General features: G+C 55.7%; 2 protein-coding genes across 2 annotated transcripts in view; one reads left to right on the plus strand and one right to left on the minus strand.

Moving 5' to 3' along the window:
• LOC101951982 (zinc transporter ZIP1-like) overlaps positions 1 to 1,730 on the plus strand; it is a 1,988-nt gene extending 258 nt beyond the window's left edge. The window contains exons 2-3 of the mRNA XM_065559072.1: positions 255 to 385; positions 638 to 1,730. Of these exons, the coding sequence (XP_065415144.1) occupies positions 255 to 385; positions 638 to 1,294 (788 nt within the window). The 3' untranslated portion in view covers positions 1,295 to 1,730. The remainder of the gene's footprint in view (positions 1 to 254; positions 386 to 637) is intronic.
• A 1,414-nt stretch (positions 1,731 to 3,144) lies between these two features.
• On the minus strand, positions 3,145 to 17,522 carry CATSPER2 (cation channel sperm associated 2). Its single transcript, XM_065559018.1, has 11 exons — positions 16,138 to 17,522; positions 15,175 to 15,348; positions 13,725 to 13,793; positions 12,471 to 12,643; positions 11,589 to 11,744; positions 11,123 to 11,247; positions 10,013 to 10,191; positions 8,224 to 8,323; positions 4,564 to 4,664; positions 4,011 to 4,217; positions 3,145 to 3,176 (listed from the first exon to the last, which is right to left on the minus strand). Exons 1-11 carry the CDS (start codon positions 16,382 to 16,384, stop codon positions 3,145 to 3,147), a joined length of 1,563 nt encoding a protein of 520 aa, XP_065415090.1. The 5' UTR covers positions 16,385 to 17,522.
• Positions 17,523 to 17,767: the final 245 nt, after the last annotated feature.

Here is a 17,767-nt window from a genome sequence, read left to right on the forward strand (position 1 = left end):
GCCGGGTTCCCGCGGGCCGGGGTCTCGCGGGCGGGATCCTGCCCACGTGGACCGGGGTCTCCCGGGCGGGATCCTACTCAAGCGGGCCGGGGGTCTCCTAGGATCCTGCCCCCCGCGGGCCGGGGTCTCCCGGGGGGAGGGGCGGGATCGATCCTGCCCACGCGGGCCGGGGTCTCCCGGGCGGGATCCTACTCACGCGGGCCGGGGTCTCCCAGCGGGGGGCTGCCATCCTGACTGTTCCGTCTCCGGAGCAGGGACCCGCGGGCGGTGGCGCAGCTTCGTTGGCTGCGTGGCCGGAGGCATCTTCCTGGCCGCCTGCCTGCTGGACATCGTCCCCGACTCTCTGTCCGACATGCGGGAGGAGCTGCGGAGACAGCGGATCACGGTAGGGTACCCCGCACCCCCTCCCCGAATAACACTGGGATGGGGCCAGCTGGGCTCGCTGTTCCTCCGGTTCCCTGCTGCAGCCCCCCCCCCCATTGCAGCCCCCCACCCCCACCACACCCCCCCAGCTGGCCGTGGGGCCGTCTCCACCGAAGCAGGTCACTAGCGGCGGGTCGCTGCCCAGGGAGTTGCTCCGCTGGGTTGGGATGGCTGGACCCCTCTGCTCCGGCCAATGCTCTCTCTGCTTCCCCAGGTGGATTTTCCCTTTCCTGAGTTCGTGCTGACTCTTGGCTTCCTGCTGGTTCTCATAATCGAGCACGTAGTCCTGGACTGCAGTGAGCGGCGGGCAGGGGAGGCCACCCCCCTCCTCTCCTGTGGGGAGGCCACCCCTCAGCCAGCAGGCACTGGTGAGTGGGTGGTGGAGACGGGTGTGCCCCACTTGCCTGCAGACTTTCGGGTCCACTCGTCCTTCCGCTCCTTTGTCCTCTTCTTGTCTCTGTCGGTGCACTCGCTGTTCGAGGGCCTGGCCGTGGGGCTGCAGGACACGGAGTCCAAGGTGCTGCAGATCTGCATTGCCATCCTGGTGCACAAGAGCGTGATTGCTGTCGGCCTCTCCCTCCTGCTGCTCCAGAGCCAAGTCCCCACCCGCTGGTTTGTGGCTTTGATTGGCACCTTCGCCCTCATGTCTCCCCTTGGCATCGCCGTGGGAATCGTGATGATGCAGAACCCGGGCCCCGGCAGCACCATGGCCCAGTGCCTGCTGGAAGGGATCGCTGCAGGGACCTTTGTCTATATCACCTTCCTCGAGATCCTGCCTCACGAACTCAACTCCCCAAAGTGCCGCCTGCCCAAAGTGCTCTCCATGCTGCTGGGCTTCTCCGTCATGGCTGCCTTGCGCTTCCTGGGCTGACGTCATTGGCCCTGCTTGGGCACCTGCTGGCTGCGCTCACATGTACTGAGGCAGACGCCGGCCTGGGAAACCATCAGCTACAGGTTCAGCCCCGGCTACCAGGGTGTCTCCTGGAGATGGACTGGGATGAGTTTTAGGGGTGGGAGGGTCTTGGGACTTGGGGGTGGGTTCAGGGCAGCCTGGTTTTTGCTCTGGAGTCCAAGTAGGGCCTGGATTAATAGTCTAGCAGTAGGCTGTTCACGAGCGTAATGCTTGCACTTGGGCCGGCAGGTGAGGTGAACGTGTAAACTCCTGATCACCATCACTCAGATGTTGTGGTGATGGGGGGTGTTCACAAAGCAGCCCCTCCATTTTATCCTTTTAAACGTCTATCGAACTGATTTTTACAAATGGAAATTGCGTGGCGTGCATTAAAGACTCTGCTGCACCCAGGAAAGCCAGCTCCCTCTACTCCCTGCTGGGGGGAGGTCTGGGTTCTGGCAGGAGATGGGCTCCACGGGGGGGGAGGGTGTCCTTGTGGGGGAGGGGGGTGTGCATCTCCATCACATGGGAAAGGCAGAGAGCTGATCCTGTGAGATGCCCTTGAGTGTGGTGGCTGGGCAGGGCCAGAGCCAGCCCTGAAACCGCTGCCCCAGCCTGGAGCGGAGCAAAGGAAGGCAGGGAGAAGGGGCTTGGTGCCGAGGGAGGGCAGGACAATGCTCTGCATGGCCCTGTGGGCAGCAGCCTGGGGCAGGGGCGGGGAACAGGCCTGTCTCGGGCCAGGCTTGCTTGGTGCTGCAGTGCCCTCTGGCGAGCACTGGAGAGTGTCGTGCCGGCTCCTGGTAGCCTTAGGAGGCAGGCTGGGCTGTGGAGCTGAGTGGCAGGGGCTGTGGAGCTGAGTGGCAGGGGTTGTGCCCAGGGGTTGTGCCTGCTCTTCAGGCACAATGGCTCATCAGCCAGAGGAGGAGATGCTGCCCCAGGCCGTCACTGGTGGCACTGGGCAGTACCCAGGGTCACAACCCAGGTGCTGCGGGGAATGCGGTGCACAGGTTGTCTGTTGAGACAAGCCTGGTCTCTGGCTGAAGAAGAATCAAGCTGTGTGTTCCTGTGAGCTGTGCCTTATCCCTGTTCTAGAGATGGAGGAACTGGGACCAAAGCCCCCTTCCCAGAGTAGCAGTGCTGACCTCTAGCCCATGCCTCTTTGCTCTCCTGATGCTAGCAGACGGGGGAGGCACCAGTAACAGCTGGCCCCAAAGGAACTGCTGCCGTGGGCAAGAGCAGATGGGAATCCTGTAAACTGGATGGAGGAGCTCAGATCTATAAAGAATCCAGGCTCTGCTATCCGTTCCCTGTCTGCCACTGCTGACCACCTCCTGCAGCGAGCTGAGGGGAAGCACTCCCCACAGCAGCACAGGCCAGGCAAGGTCTGCAGCTTGGCGGCTGGTTCTTGAGTTGCCCCAGACCCAGCCTGCTTGTTGGAGGTCGGAGGCTCCCGCATGGTGCAGTTAGCCTGCATCAGCACCCCAAGGGAAAAGGGGAGGCAGGCTGGTGGGGCACTTTGCTGTGCAGTGGAGGGGGGGCAGCCACAGCTAGGGGGAAGGGGGTGGAGGGCTGAATCAGCACCTGCTGCCAAGAGTACAAGGGTCTGCTACTTCCTGTTTAATCTAGCCCAGGTCTCAAGACCGCCTCTAGGGCCAGCTGCCTTGAGCCTGCAGCAGGATTGGAGCGGGAATGCGGAAGTCCGGGAGGGAGGGGTCGGGACAGCTGTTCCCGCAGGCAGTTCTGTAGTTCGCTCTGCAGCGTAGTGATGCTGACTTCTTCCCTTGTGGGACGGGCTCTCCTGCTGCACTGAGCCCCTTGGACGTGGCTCCCTACTTGTCCTCCATGTTCAATAAGGCCATGACTGTAGGAAAGGAAGGTAGAAGAGGTCTGGGTGTTTGCTGCTGGTGAAGTAATGGCCCTGTCCCCCAACCACAGGGGCTTATCAGCTTGTAGCGAATTACGTAAGTGGAGGAGACACAGTCCTGCAGAATGGCAAGGGCCAACCACTCCTGTGTTCAGATCTCTGCAGCTAGCGGCTTTCTGCTGGTCGGGAGCTGCCATGGTCCTGGAGCACCAGCCCCTCATGCAGCTGTACTGAGCAGCGGGGTGGAGAGGTGCTGATCGAACAGCATGACAGGCAGCTGAGGCTACATGGCACAGCGATTACATGCTCAGGAGATGCTAAGTTGGGAGGAGCTGCACATCCCAGGGAGGTCAGAGAAATAAATGGAAGGGGTAGACAATCCAATGCAGTTCAGCCCGGGAGGATGCTCGTGCCAGGCCATGGGGCAAAGGCAGCGCCACTGTGGGCTCTGTGTGCAGAGCAGACCCTGCCCTGAGGTGGCGGCCCCTGGACCAGTCTCTTCCATTCTGGGCACCTAGTTATGAATGGGGGACAACTAGCCTTCCTGGCCAATAGCAATGGGCATGCCCTGCCCCAAGAGCAAACGGGTGGGAGCAGGCCTGGGGCATGGAAATTGCCTTGCAGGGAGCCCTGTTCCCTAGCTGGGGGGTTGTTTCACTGGTGCTGGGGGGAGGGAGGGCTGAGCTGAGAAGAATGAAATGCTGCCGGCAGAAAGGAGGCCAGGCAGTGTCTCAAAGGAGGGGCAGGCGCACATCTTCCCTTGTTGGGCTTGCTCGCCCATGTGTGCTTAGGAACCTGCCCCCCTCACCCTGCTGTTTGCCTCCGACTCACCTGCATAATGCTGCAGCCTCTTGCGCTCTTCCAGGTTGTGCTGCAGCTGCTCCAGCAGTTCGAAGTAGCGGAAGAGGGAGTCGCTGGGCCACACCACCTGCCCATCCTCATTTACCGCCACTAGGCTCTGCAGGTTCTGGTGGATGTATGTCTCCCAGTCCACTGTCAAAGGCAAAGGCTGCAGCTTCAGGACTGGCAAAGGCCCCCCTCAATTCCCGTGCATCTCCTGCATGGTGGGATGAGATTCCTGCCCTGCTGTGAGGGGAGGTAAAGGGCCCTTCGGTCTCGAACGCCCCCTCCCCTTGCACATGGAACAGGGACTCCTGCTGCTGGGGGAAGGAGAGTGGTTCACTGTGGACTTCCCTTCTGCTGCTCTCTGCCCCTGCGCCCAAGCCTTGGGTGTGGTGCGCCCAGGAAGGGGTATCCCCAGGCTGCAGCCTCCCCAGCACAATGAGATGCAGAACAGAAGCAGCGTTAGCTCAGCACCACTCTGCTCAGGCTCCTGCAGCTAGGCGAACGCTCCCCCTGCCCTAGGTGGGGCACGGGCACTTACAGTCCTTCACGCTCGACTTCACTACCACCTTGTACTCCGACTGCGGCTCACTAGAGGTTGCCTCTGCTCCTGGGCCCACCTCTGAGCCTGGGGCTTGAGACCTGCTGAAGAGAGAGGAACCCAACGTATCGCTGGAGAGAAACGCTGCTGGTTCTAAACCCCACCACGGATGGCGACCCAGGTCAGCCGCAGCCCTGGGGCTGGCTCAGCCGTGGCCTGGAATAAAGGGCTTGGCAGGCAAGGTGTCCAGGTCCAGCTAGGGTGGGTGTGGGCGCAGGGGCTGTGCCCTGAGAGCCCTGTATCATATGCAGGTGCCTGTGCCCAGGGCTGAGTTTTCTGAGTTAAGGCCAAACCCTGCGGTCCCTGCCCTTCTGAGGACAGGGTGCTATGGTGAATGCAGGGGGGCTGTACCCACTACTCTGGGGGACAGGTGCCTCAGGACTCACCCATCATTGCCCTACCTTAATGCTTATGGATGCCCACGCTCACCCCAAGGGCATCTCTGCAAACCTCAATTGGAAGCAGCAGAGGAGAGCTAGGGATGTTAGTCATCCTGTGATCAAGCATGAGCTATCAGTGATGCACTGCAAAAAAAGGCAAATCCGCTCCTAGCAGGCAAAGTATTTCCAGCAGAGAGAAGTATTCATGCCAGTGCATGAGGCACTGTGTACAGTTCTGGTCGCCCATGGGCAAGAAAAATGAATTCAGACTGGAACAGATGCAGAGAAGAGCTACTAGGGGAACGGAGGTCCTGCCTTATGAGAGGAGACTGGATGAGCTGGTCTTGTTTAGCCTGGCACAATGAAGGCAGAAAGGGGCTATGACTGCTGGCTATAAATCCATCAGGAAGATCAGCACCAGGGAGGGCGAAGGGCTATTGAAGCTAAAGGACAATGTTGGCACAAGAACAAATGGGGATAAACTGGCCAAGAACAAATTCAGGCTGGAAATTAGAAGGTGGTTTCTAGCTATCAGAGGGGAGAACAAAGGATGGGGAGGGAGAAGATGGGGGAATAATAAGGACTTGGCTTTTCACCCAGGAACTAAGGAAGGAGCGAGCCTTAACTGGGCTTCACGGCAGCGGGGCTGGTGAAGTGCTCTGGGCTGACCAGCATGGACCTTCATTTCTCTGCTGCCCGAAGGCCTCCCTAGGCGTGTCCAGGTGACTATAAACCTGCCTGTTTTCACAGCGTGTCCCTGCAGCCGCTGGGCGAGGTGCTTAGTCCCTGCAGAGTGGGCGAGTCTCTGCCAGGCTGTCGCAGTTGGACTCACTAGCAGAGCTCCTGCTGTGAAGCTGGAGCCCCAGAGGTTGTCTCCAGAGGTGGTGAGAGCGTGTGGCCAACCCTGAAGGCAGAGTGAGACCCCCAGAGGATCTGGCTCACCAAAGGGGCTCCTCCAAGAGACTGTTCCAAAGCTAGGGGCATAGCACCAACCCTGTGGATCTGTGCCAAGGGGCTTTTGCTTTCCCCTGCAGCGTGAGTGTGGGTCACTTGCCCAGATTATCTGGGTATATCTCCGACCGTAACCCCCCGGTATTCACACCCTACACACTATTGTAATAGTCTTTGTACGAAATGTGCCTTGTGAGGTATCATTTGAAAACTACTAACTTCCTGATCATTCGTATTCTTGTGATGCATGTACACGGTGTGGATTGAGTTATGGATACGTGCTACAGTTGTGACTAAACTGGGCATGCTGGGGGAGTCTGCTCTAGACAAAGGAATGTGTAGTTGATTCTCTGGCCAGCCTGGCCTTCAAGCAAGGACAATGAAGGTCCATTTTTACACATCAGGTAGACAAAGCTATTAAGCTAATCCCTGGAGGAAGAAAGAGCATGGAGCTTCCTTCACCACCAGACTCCCTGTCGCCTTCCGCAGCTTGAATGAACGTCACTTTGAGGGGTGACCTCAGAAAAGTTCATTGCAAAGATTTACTGGTCTGTAAAGAGCCTGAATGATCAGCAATGGAATCGGCTGACTGAATACAGTATCACTGTATTACAAAAGTCTCAAGTGAGGTCTCTTCTGGAATGCCACGCTGGTGAATAATATCATCGTGAGATGTCTGTATTAACCCTGTATAAGGAATCTGGATACTTAATGATATTGTGCTTTAAAGTCTGTGGCCAATCAGGGAGAAAAAGGATCCCTCCCAGACCAAGGGAAGACACCTGTCTACCCGTCTCAAAACAACGGCAGCCCCATTTACGTGCAGGGGGTGGGAAGCCCACAGGAAGCGGGGAAGTAGCATAAGGCCACGTGCCTCTTGAAACAAAGACATTGAACTTTGCGAGCTATATGCACGGACAGATACTGTCTTTGGCATGTATCAGTGGACAGACAGAGTGGAACAGAACTCGTGCAAACAGAGAGAGGCCCTTCAGCCAAGCAGGAGTTGAAGTCTCTGGGAACTGAGGCTGTGTCTACACTACACAGCTTTTAGCAACATGGCTGTATCACTACAGATGTGCTGCTAAAAGTTGGGCAGTGTAGCCGCGGTTTGTCAGCTCTCCTGCCGCCAAAAAACTTCCACCCCCAACGAGCGACATTTGCGTTGTTGGCAGGAGCACTCCTGCCAACAACGTGCTGTTCTCACTGGGGCTTGTCATGCCAAAACTTTTGTCTTTTGGGGGGAGGGGAGAGTTAACACCTCTGAAAGACAAAAGTTTTGTCGTTCAAATGCCAGTGTAGACATAGCCTAAGTGTAGGTGATAAACCTTCTTAGGCAAAGATCTTTCACCTAGAAAGACAAGGGTAACCAGCACCTGGTACTTCTGTGGAAGGTTCTGACAGGGAAAGTCAGCCATGATGGCAAAGATGAATGACTGGTCAGAGACAACAGCTTGAACAAAGCCTGCAGCTTGCTGGATTAAGCTTGAGACTTTTAGATGTGTGTTGTAACCCTTCTAACTTTATTCCTGTTAGTTGGCATCACTGATCCTAGGACCTATTGTTAATACTTACTTTTTATTATTATTTTTACTGTAACCCAACTCAATGCTGTGTGTGTAGAAGAGGGTGTATTTACCCCAGTAAATGTGCTGTGATGTTCTTTTGTGTCTTGAGGAACAAACAAGCCATATTATGTCTCTGACCTGTCCAGGAGAGGGCTGGACATTACAGAGCACATGGATGGGGGAAGATTTAGGACTGGGTGTACGTTGGCATCACTCTGCAAGTAGCACCCACGCCTGGTAGAGAGCAGGGACCGTGACTGGAGTGGAGCTGGCAGGCTGCTGGGGTCAGAGCTGCTGGACCAGGGCTATGAAGCACGCAGACACTGCGGGGGCTGACTGTGAACATGCTGGGCAGGGAGTTACAGTAGCAAAGCATTTGAGACCCCCAGGGTTACAGGGCAGGTGATGACTCAGCCCCTTGCTGCTCTGGATTGCACCCTTGACCCTGTAACCATCTCACATAATCATCTCCTGCCACTGCAGGGGCCGTGGGCACTGGCGCCCCTTGGTCCCTCCTGGGTTCTGCCGGGGCACAGAACAGATGCGTCTCCTGGGGGCTGTCATACTTTGGTCTGATGTTGGTGGCGGGGGGGGACCAGTGGCCTGGGATGCACAGGAGGGCAGACTAGAAGGTGTGGTCCCTGGCTGCTAGGGGAACTCCCAGACCAGCCTGAAATGTGGTGGGTGCTGTGCTCACTCACCTGTCTCTAATCTGTATTTTAAATAAATCTGCTTTCTTCTGGGCCTCTATCTGCTTCACCTCTTCAGCCAGGTCATTCCGGATAGTCTGGAAATTAGTCACTGACAAACCCAGAGCCCCCATTAAGCCCGGGGGATCCTGAGGGTCTTAGGAGGGACAGTGGGGGCATGGAGGCTCCCTACGGACTATTACCCTTCCTTGTACCATTGCTGCATGGAGCCCACTAGACTTTATGCCTGGTGAGCTGGGATCTAGGGCAGCATCTAGAAGGTTATTTTAAAAACAGGGTTTATTTCTGCATTGTCTATTACCATATGAATATCAAATTGTACCTTCTTTTTGCTGGCGGTCTCCCTGGAGTACCACAGGGCTGGGCTGGGATTCCTTCAGCCCCTAACCAAAGGGGTAGGGTGTTGAACCTTTGGCACCAGTCCTCCCAGTTTCATAGAATATCAGGGTTGGAAGAGACCTTAGGAGGTCATCTAGTCCAACCCCTGCTCAAATCATTCCAGCCAGGGCTTTGTCAAGCCTGACATTAAAATCCTCTAAGGAAGGAGATTCCACCACCTCTGTAGGCAAACCCATTCCAGTGCTTCACCAACCTCCTAGTGAAAAAGATTTTCCTAATATCCAACCTAAACCTCCCCCACTGCAACTTGAGACCATTACTCCTTGTTCTGTCATCAGGTACCACTGAGAACAGTCTAGATCCATCCTCTTTGGAACCCCCCTTCAGGTAGTTGAAAGCAGCTATCAAATCCCCCCTCATTCTTCTCTTCTGCAGACTAAACAATCCCAGTTTCCTCAGCCTCTCCTCATAAGTCATGTGCTCCAGACCCCTAATCATTTTTATTGCCCTCCGCTGGACTCTTTCAAATTTTTCCACATCTTTCTTGTAGTGTGGGGCCCAAAACTGGACACAGTACTCCAGATGAGGCCTCACCAATACCGAATAGAGGGGAATGATCACGTCCCTCGATATGTTGGCAATGCCCCTACTTATACAGCCCAAAATGCCATTAGCCTTCTTGGCAACAAGGGCACACAGTCGACTCATATCCAGCTTCTCATCCACTGTCACCGCTAGGTCCTTTTCTGTAGAACTGCTGTCTAGCCATCAGTCCCTAGTCTGTAGCAGTGCATGGGATTCTTCCGTCCTAAGTGCAGGACTCTGCACTTGTCATTGTTGAACCTCATCAGATTTCTTTTGGCCCAATCCTCTAATTTGTCTAGGTCCCTCTGTATCCTATCCCTACCCTCCAGCGTATCTACCACTCCTCCCAGTTTAGTGTCGTCTGCAAACTTGCTGAGAGTGCACAGTCCACGCCATCCTCCAGATCATTAATGAAGATATTGAACAAAACCGGCCCCAGGACCGACCCTGGGGGCACTCCGCTTGATACCGGCTGCCAACTAGACATGGAGATGATTCAGTTAAACAGGTGTGACCGAATCACAATCCCCACCCCACAATTACTCTGCTTTCCTGTGCCTGGTCCCTGTCCTGCTGGGATTCTAGGAGTTTTCTAGTTGTCCAGAGAGTCTGCAAGGACCGGGGCAAGACATGCCCTGAGTTTATAAGGCGAAAGCCCCCCATATGAGCCTAAACCAGGTGCCACCAGAAGCTGAGAAGGGCCCATACTTTGCTTTGCAGGGGAACTAGATGTAGCAATAGTGAGCCACCATGGGCAGAGGGCTTTGCATGGGGGCCGCCAGACCCTACTGCATGCCAGCATGGGAGGCTGTAATGTTCCTGCAGCCTTGGCAGTGTGCGGGGCCTAGGCACTTACCCATAATTGCCACAAAGAAGTTCCTGAACATGAAGGATCCAATCAGCAGCCAGAGGATGATGTAGAGGCTGCTGATGACCTTGTTCATCTCGGGTATCTTCCAGGTATCCTGGAGCAGGGCGTACCAGTGATCCATGGTGAAGAGGATGAAGAGTGTCACCAGCGTGTTGGGGAGATCCCTGCAGGCAGAGAACAGCTTCAGGGCATGGTGCTTTGACCATGAGGCCTAGTGATGCCTGCGGGATCCAAGTTGTCTCTGGGCCACCTGCTGCTTTGCTGGTGATCTCTCGGCTGAGTCCAAGTGCAGAGGCAGTGGTGATGAGTGCTGCATGCTGCAGAGGAGGGGGCTGGCATCAGTTAGTTGTGGCCCTTATTCTGGGAAGGTGACAGCGTGACACTCAGGTGAGCAGTTTGCTTGGCCCCAGCATTCAAAAAAAAAGGCGCCACCCGCTGCGGCGCTTTTACTCACCCGGCGGCAGGATCTTCAGTGCTGCCGAAGACACCCGGAGCGAGTGAAGGGCCCACCGCCGAAGACCCAGAGCGCCGCCGGGTGAGTAAAAGCACTGCAGCAGGTGGTGCCTTTTTTTTGATCGCTCCCCCGTTCCCTCCACCTGGCTACGCCACTGCCCCCCTCACATGGAGGTCTAGACTAATATGGTCCAAGTCAGACACTGGCCAGGGCTTATGAGCTGCAGCCTTGTATCAATGCTACACGGCACCATGACTGCCCTCGGCATCTCCAAGAGCACCAGCAGTTCCAGAGTTAGACCACATACGTACACCGGAGTCTGAGGGGCGAGGTGGGTGCCATCAAGCACAAAGACCCGCTTTTGGCAGCTGCTAGGCCTTGCGGGTGTCCCACGGGAGCCCAGCACCCATCAGGGCCCAGCTGTAAAGTGTCAGTGTATCCCCCAGCCCGCATCCCCACTGCTCCGCTCCTTCCAGCTGGCTCTGCCGCCCCATGTCCTCCCGGAGGTTGGGAGATCACCCCGCTGAGGAGCAGGAATAGAAAGGTGAATGAGTAGGACAGCAACCCCTATAGCCAGAGGGAAGAGGGTGTCTTGCTGCTGGGTGACAGGGCATTCCACTACCATAAGCAAGGAGATGTACCTGAAATACATGCTGTACTCCAGGTCGGTGCGGTCTGACCGACTGTAGCTCTTGAAGAAGAAGATGCCAGACACGGCAAACACGTAGAAGAAAACCACCAAGAGCAGCAGGATGAAGGTCATGGCCTGGGCAAGGGAGAAGCAGAGAGGAGCCGGGGCTGATGCTGCCCAGGGAGCTTACAGTCTAGATTAGACATAGTACAGCAAGGATGCTGCTCAACAAAGGGGTGGGCTAGGCCAAGGTCTCCTGGGGGTGGGGGGGTTGTTAAAAATTAACCTGTGTGTGAGCAATAGGGGCTGGGGTTCCATAAACAGGGCAGGTGGCAGTGCTGGGAGGCCAGTGCTATGTGCCCAGGGCAAGGCTGAGTGCTGGGAGACTAACCAACAGGAGGGAGTTTGGCACACATGCAGCTCCCCGCAAGCCCTGGCACCTGTCTCAGCATGCCCCCACCTCACCGGTCTTGTACCTTCAAGGTCTTTGCTATTGCCAGGATGATCACCCGAACTTGCCGGAATTTGGAGAAGAGCTTTAAGGTGCGGAGGACGCGAAAGGCCCTGATGATTCTCATGGCAGCTATCTTGTTGGTTATGCCAATGAAGTCCAGGAACTCGGGGACCACAGACTATGAGCCAAGGGAACAGAGCAGCAAGATGACCATGCTCAGGTTATGCTGCCCTGCACAGTCAGGCCATGCCACACCCCACCTGCCCCCTCCCCACACACACAGCCACTTAACAGGGCATCAACCCACCACCACCCCTCTGCATTGCAGCCTTCTCCCCCAAGATTTGAGCCAGGCTGGCAGGGAGTGTAAGAGGGACCGGCTCTGAGTCGGCGCCCCCAGAATCATGGCTTTAAAAATAATAAATTCTGGGTTCTGTCTTTGCTTTCTAAGTTCTGAGCCTTTAGGGGTCACATTTTCCAGCTTTTTCTCCCTAACCAGAAACTTCCCTTTTACTTTTTTTCTTATAATGAAAGCTGAGTTTCACAATCACATGACTCCAGGAGCTGGGGCCAGAAGAGACACCACATAGCCCAAAGTGCTGATGCTGGAACTGGGTGATGGACTGGAACCCCTAGAGGGCAGATGTAAGCATCACAAAACCACTGGTAGTTTTGAGGCATTTGGGCACCACAATACATGACCAATAACGAGCCTGAGTAGCCAAAGAGGAGCAGTCTCTGTCCTGCATTGGGACCCCTTGAGAAAGCCCCCTGAACTGTGAGTCCCACCAGACCTTTCTGGGCACAAGGCTACTCGAGGTGATGAAGCAACAGGGAGCTAGTCTTGTGGTCCATGCATTGCCCTTTGCTTCCCCTCCCCTGTTGACTCCCCCGTGTCTCTCACCACCACAGTAACGCTGAAGTCGAAGACATTCCAGCTGCTTTTCCAGAAGCCTCTGAAACTGACAATCCAATTCAGCAAAATCTCCATGATAAAAATGAGGAGGATGACCCAGACAGTCACCTCTAAGGTGAGCTTCAGGCTCACCAGGCTGGCATCCATCTTGTCCATCACCTCTGGGAAGCACAAGATACAGTTGCTGAAGCCTGGCTCCAGCAAAGTGTTGACTGGGGAACGGAAATACCATGAAGGGGGGACGGACAGAAACTCCTTGTGTATCACTGACTATTCGACATGTCCAGCCCCAGCTGAGGATCCTGCCATGCTCAGTCAAACTGGACCTGGAGTCGGAGGGCACCAGTTGAGAAGCACTAAGTAACTGGTCTCTGGGAACTCGCAGCACTCAGGCATTTGCTGGCTGTGCCCTGTGGGGCAGACTGTTCAGGGTGCACGTTGCTGCTCCATACACTCCTAGGGTGCTAGTGGCGGTGGTACCCTGCCTGGTAACGTTTAGCATAGTCAAGTCCTTCTCCTCTGGCCCTGGAAGCGGCTCCTCGCTAGTGGAGACTGGAGATGTGAGGACTCTTGGGGGAGGTGGGCACAGGAGAGGCCTCAGCAACTCCCTCCCCCACATCCTGTCTCAGTCAGCCCAAGCTTGGATTGTGGCCTCCTTGCACCAGGGACTTCAATCTCTGCCAGGCACCAGAGCCTCTATAACAAGTGGCGCACTGTAGAAGGACGTCGCCCTAGTGAAAAGGGCTGAGTGGGGGCTGAGTGCCTAAGCCCTGTGGGAGACAGGGACATGGAGGGGAGACAGCACCAGCCAGGAGTGGAAAGAGCTGGGAGAGGTGAGACTTTGGGCAGGGGAATGAGCTCGTGGAAGGAACTGGTGTCCAGTAATGAAGGGCTCTGAGCTCTCCACCTCTATGTCACTGGCTCTAGGCCAGGGCAGCAGTGATTGAGAACAGTCACCATCTGATGGCTAGTTGGTGGCTTAGCTGAAATTAGATGGTGCTCTGAATTCAATACGTCGTGGACAGGTGCCTACACCACAAAACCACCATAACTTGGTTCTCATTGGCAGCCTCCTTGCTCCAATTATGAACTGGCCCAAGAGACCCCTCTTGCCTCTGGAGGCAGGCTGCAGGGGCCTGGGCCCACAAGCACTATATATGCTTGGGCACAGAGGGGCTCAGCTCCCAAGGCTGCCAGGCTGGCACTACTTGTACGCGCATGGAGGCCCTGTCTCCCTCTCACCGCTCTTGATCATAAGAACCAGCATGTTCAGGAAGATGAGACAGATGATGAAGCTTTTGAAGATGGTACCTGGGGTTTCTTGCTGAGAAATATTCAAAAAACTGTGTTATTCCGTCAGACTCTACAGGGGCTGGGGCATCTACGCTTGAGAACTCAGAAGACAATGGGTAGTATCCAGAGCAGCTCTACTGCTGAAGTAACAGAGCTCCACACACAACCCCCAAAGGAGCACAGCATCCCATAAAGCCCAAATTCCAGCACAAGCATCCTAACACACCCTCAACATTGTGCCTCAGCCTCTGGACCGGCAGACAGGAGATCATGAGCTGTTTGCCCATGTCAGAGGAAAGGCATGTGGAGAAACAACCATCCACCTCTAGCTTGGAGCCTCAAAGTGCCCATTTCCTGGCCTTTATCTCTACCCTGACCACCGTCCCCATGGCACTTACCCCACCCCTCATTAGGCAACAACAATTCAGATTTCATCCACTAAATTGGACTTTATATACAGGTGGGAAGCACTGACCAGTAGAACAGAGGTGGGCAAACTATGGCCCGCGGGACTGTCCTGCCCGGCCCCCAAGTTCCTGGCCCGGGAGGCTGTCCCCCCCCTCCCCCCCGCAGCCTCAGCTCTCTCCGCCGCCAGCGCAATGCTCTGGGCGGTGGGGCTGTGAGCTCCTGGGGCAGCAGAGCCCGGCCTGACCCGGTCTCTGTGCTGCGTGGTGGAGGCGGCGGTGGCATGGCCTGGCTCCAGCCAGGTGGTGCGGCTGTAGCACCACCAGCCACCGGTGCTCCAGGCAGCACGGTAAGGGGGCAGGGAGTGGGAGGGTTGGATAGAGGTCTGGGGAGTTTGGGGTGGTGGTCAGGGGTGTGGATAGGGGTCGGGGCGTTCGGGGGGAAACGGGGTTGAATGGGGGCTGGGGGGGAGTCAGGAAGAAGGGGTGGTTGGATGGGGCAGGGGTCCCGGGGGGCAGCCAGGAAGGAGGGGGGTTGGATGGGGTGGCAGGGGTCCGGGGGCGGTTAGGGGACAGGGAGCGGGGGTGTGTGGATGGGGCAGGGGTCCCGGGGGGGGGGCCATCAGGGAACGGGAGGGTTGGATGGGGTAGGAGTCCTGGGGGGGTGGGGAGTGGAAGATAGGAGGTGGGGGCCAGGCCATGACTCCCTCCCCTAACCGGCCCTCCACACAATTTACAAAACCCGATGCGGCCCTCAGGCCAAAAAGGTTTGTCTGCCGCTGCACTAGAACCACAGAATACAGAGATGGAAAAGATTTATCCAGCCCCCTGCCGGTCAACTCTCCGCTTTGTCCAGTCCCAAGCTACTGGGATTCCATCACTTCTCTTGCAGCTGATTCTGCCTATCACACTTAGGGTCTATTTTTTCCTTCTCTTCATACCAGCCCCCCTGACTCGCCCAATGGCAGAGTCAGTCCTGATTTGTCAAAGGATACTGTTCAGGACCCAGGATGCCCACATGGTCAGGGGAGGCCAGCGGCTGCAGCGCACTTGGATGCGGTTGCGTAGGCGTTTCTCTGGGGTGATGATGGTGTTCCTGACCGGGGTTATGTTGAAATAAACCAGCTGGTGATGGTCTGTGAGCATCAGCTTCCTCTGCTTCTGGGGGTCTGTAGGGAACAGTGACACAAAACTCCTCCCAGGCCGTTCCTGGAGGACATGCAGGGAGGAAGAGGAGCCAGAGAGTCCAGCACAGCTAGACCTGTCCCCAGCAGGAGAGAGTTCCAGCCAGTAAGGAGAGGGGGTGAAAATGCCTGTCCCCTGCCTGCACTGCTGCGTGATACCCCTGGGGGAGCTGCATGGGTGCAGAAAAGCACATTTTGGCCCAGATCCTCAAAGGTATTTAGGCTTCTAACGTCCATCCATTTCGAGGATCTGGCCTTTCCTGCCTCAGTTGTGGAGAATAAATACAGGTAAGAGAGCAGCTTAGACAACTCACCCAAACCCCAGTATAGAGCCACGGCCCCGCTGCAGCCCCAGCCATGTCACAGCCATTTGCAGCTAGGATGTGGAGGGAAGCCAATCAGGCTGGCACCTCCAGGAACCCACCACCTTGCCCACACCTCCTCCGGAGTCAATGCTAGCTTCATGTCAGCAACCCTGCCCCTGGGGAGAGAAACACCCGCAGTGTGGGCACTTGTCAAACCCTAGGAGAGAGATGGGCTCACCACCCTCAGTGCCAGAGCTCTCTCCAGTGACCTCAGCACGGAGAAACTCGGCAGGCCTGTCCAGCAGAGCGAGAAGCATAGGGCATATTGCTGGGGGGTGGGGGTCCCTGCATGTGGTTTGTGGGGAGAGAGGAGCACTCAAGGTGAGATGCTGAGAGGTGTCTGAGCTCCTCAGTCATTCCACCCCCTCACAGGACCCCAGCTGTTGGCATAGTGAGAGTGGTTTGTTACCAAGGAAATCCTTGATATTGTGCCGTGGGATGGCATGGCTCAGTCCCTGAAGGTGGTCAATCAAGTAGAAGGTGTAGATCAGCTTGGAGCGAATGGCGTCAGCTCGGGGAAGCAGTGTAAATGGGGAGCTGACTTTGGTTTGGGAACCATCCTCTGGGCTCTGAAAAGAGAAAGAGAAAGCAGCAGCGTGGAGCCAGTCTGAAACGGAGACCCCCCCCCCAAAGAGAGCTCTTACCTGGGGATTCATGAGTCCAGCTTGGCTTCTCCTTCTTGTTCCCTGCGGGGCTCAGAAGGTTCTTTGCTGTATCATCACAGAACTCTGCAGTGACCTCACAGTCTGGACTAAAGGAAGGGGACACGGCTGGCAGGTGCTCAGTGGAACAAGAGCGGCTTGGCAGAAGTTGATTTCTTTTTTAACAGTTTTGATGGATAGGGTCAATATTAAAAAAATTTTTTTTTACTTTCATCTATTTAAAGTTTCACAGTTGTGGGAAGTCGAGGGGGTCAAACAATTGTTGTTTGATGACAGTAGTCCCCAATATTCAAAACGTTAAAACGTTATAGCGATCAAAGCACAAACTGTCAGCATCACATGTCAGAACATACAGAGTAAACATCTTTCAAGCTGACTCTGAAGTTCCCAAGCAGCATTTGTCTTACTTTGCCTATCTGTAAATTTCTGTTATCACGACTGGAAATATTTGTTCACCGATTTGTCTGTGTGTGGTGACATCGATGTTTGCCAACATTTACTGATAACAAAAATTGAATCCTTCCAAGCCTGAGCATGTGCTCCTGAAATCAGAGGCAGTCTGGCCATCTAAAAGCTTCTGCTGTGCTCTGGCAGTCTTCAGAGAAAACGTCACTCTGAGGGATAGGGGGGAAATGTCCTGTGGGCAAAGGCTCCAAGCAGAGTTCTGTTTCTCTGTCTGACTTGGGTCCTGGACTCTGTTAACGTCTTTTACGTGTGAATTCATCTGTGATCAAATGCACTGATGACACAAGGACAGAACTTCACAGTGGCCCAGGTGGATCAGAGCAGTCAGAGCTGTAACCACTAATAATTGTAAAATCCAGAATCTGGAAGAGAAAATAAAACATTCCAGACACACCCAGTGCATTAGAGTGTGTCAAGGTGCACAAACCCCCTACTGGAGCAAGGAAGGAAGGGGTTAATGATCGGACCTGGACAGAGTGGCTGAAGCTGGCCTTGCCACACCTGTGGGAAACACCAAGCCTGGGGGAGTGGGAGGAAATCAAAAGGAGGAAGTAGGCCCAGAGCTGGGCGGTCCAGATAGAGATCCTAGGCCAGGGGTGGCCAACCTGCTCCGGAGCCACATGCGGCTCTTCAGAAGTTAGCATGTGGCTCCTTGTACAGGCACCAACTCCGGGGCTGGAGCTACAGGCACCAACTTCCCAATGTGCTGGGGGTGCTCACTGCTCAGCCCCTGGTTTTGCCACAGGCCCTGCCCCCACTCCACCCTTTCCCGCCCCCTCCCCTGAGCCTGCCATGCCCTCACTCCTCCCCCTGGAGTCTCTTGCACAGCATGAAACAGCTGATCAGGAGGTGCAGGGAGGGAGGGGAAGGCGCTGATTGGCAGGGCTGCCAGTGGGTGGAAGGTGCTGGGAC

This window comes from Chrysemys picta, chromosome 10 (assembly GCF_011386835.1).
Source record: "Chrysemys picta bellii isolate R12L10 chromosome 10, ASM1138683v2, whole genome shotgun sequence".
Taxonomy (NCBI): Eukaryota; Metazoa; Chordata; order Testudines; family Emydidae; genus Chrysemys; species Chrysemys picta.

Bases quoted from the DNA above. Each gene is read 5' to 3' on its own strand.
- CATSPER2 (XM_065559018.1), bottom strand. From the start codon at position 16,384: ATGAATCCCCAGGTAAGAGCTCTCTTTGGGGGGGGGGTCTCCGTTTCA. The intron at 12,644-13,724 runs GTGAGAGGGAGA...TGTGCTTCCCAG, and splicing joins GGTTCTTATGATCAAGAGCG to AGGTGATGGACAAGATGGAT. The intron at 11,248-11,588 runs GTACAAGACCGG...TCCCTTGCCCAG, and splicing joins CAATAGCAAAGACCTTGAAG to GCCATGACCTTCATCCTGCT.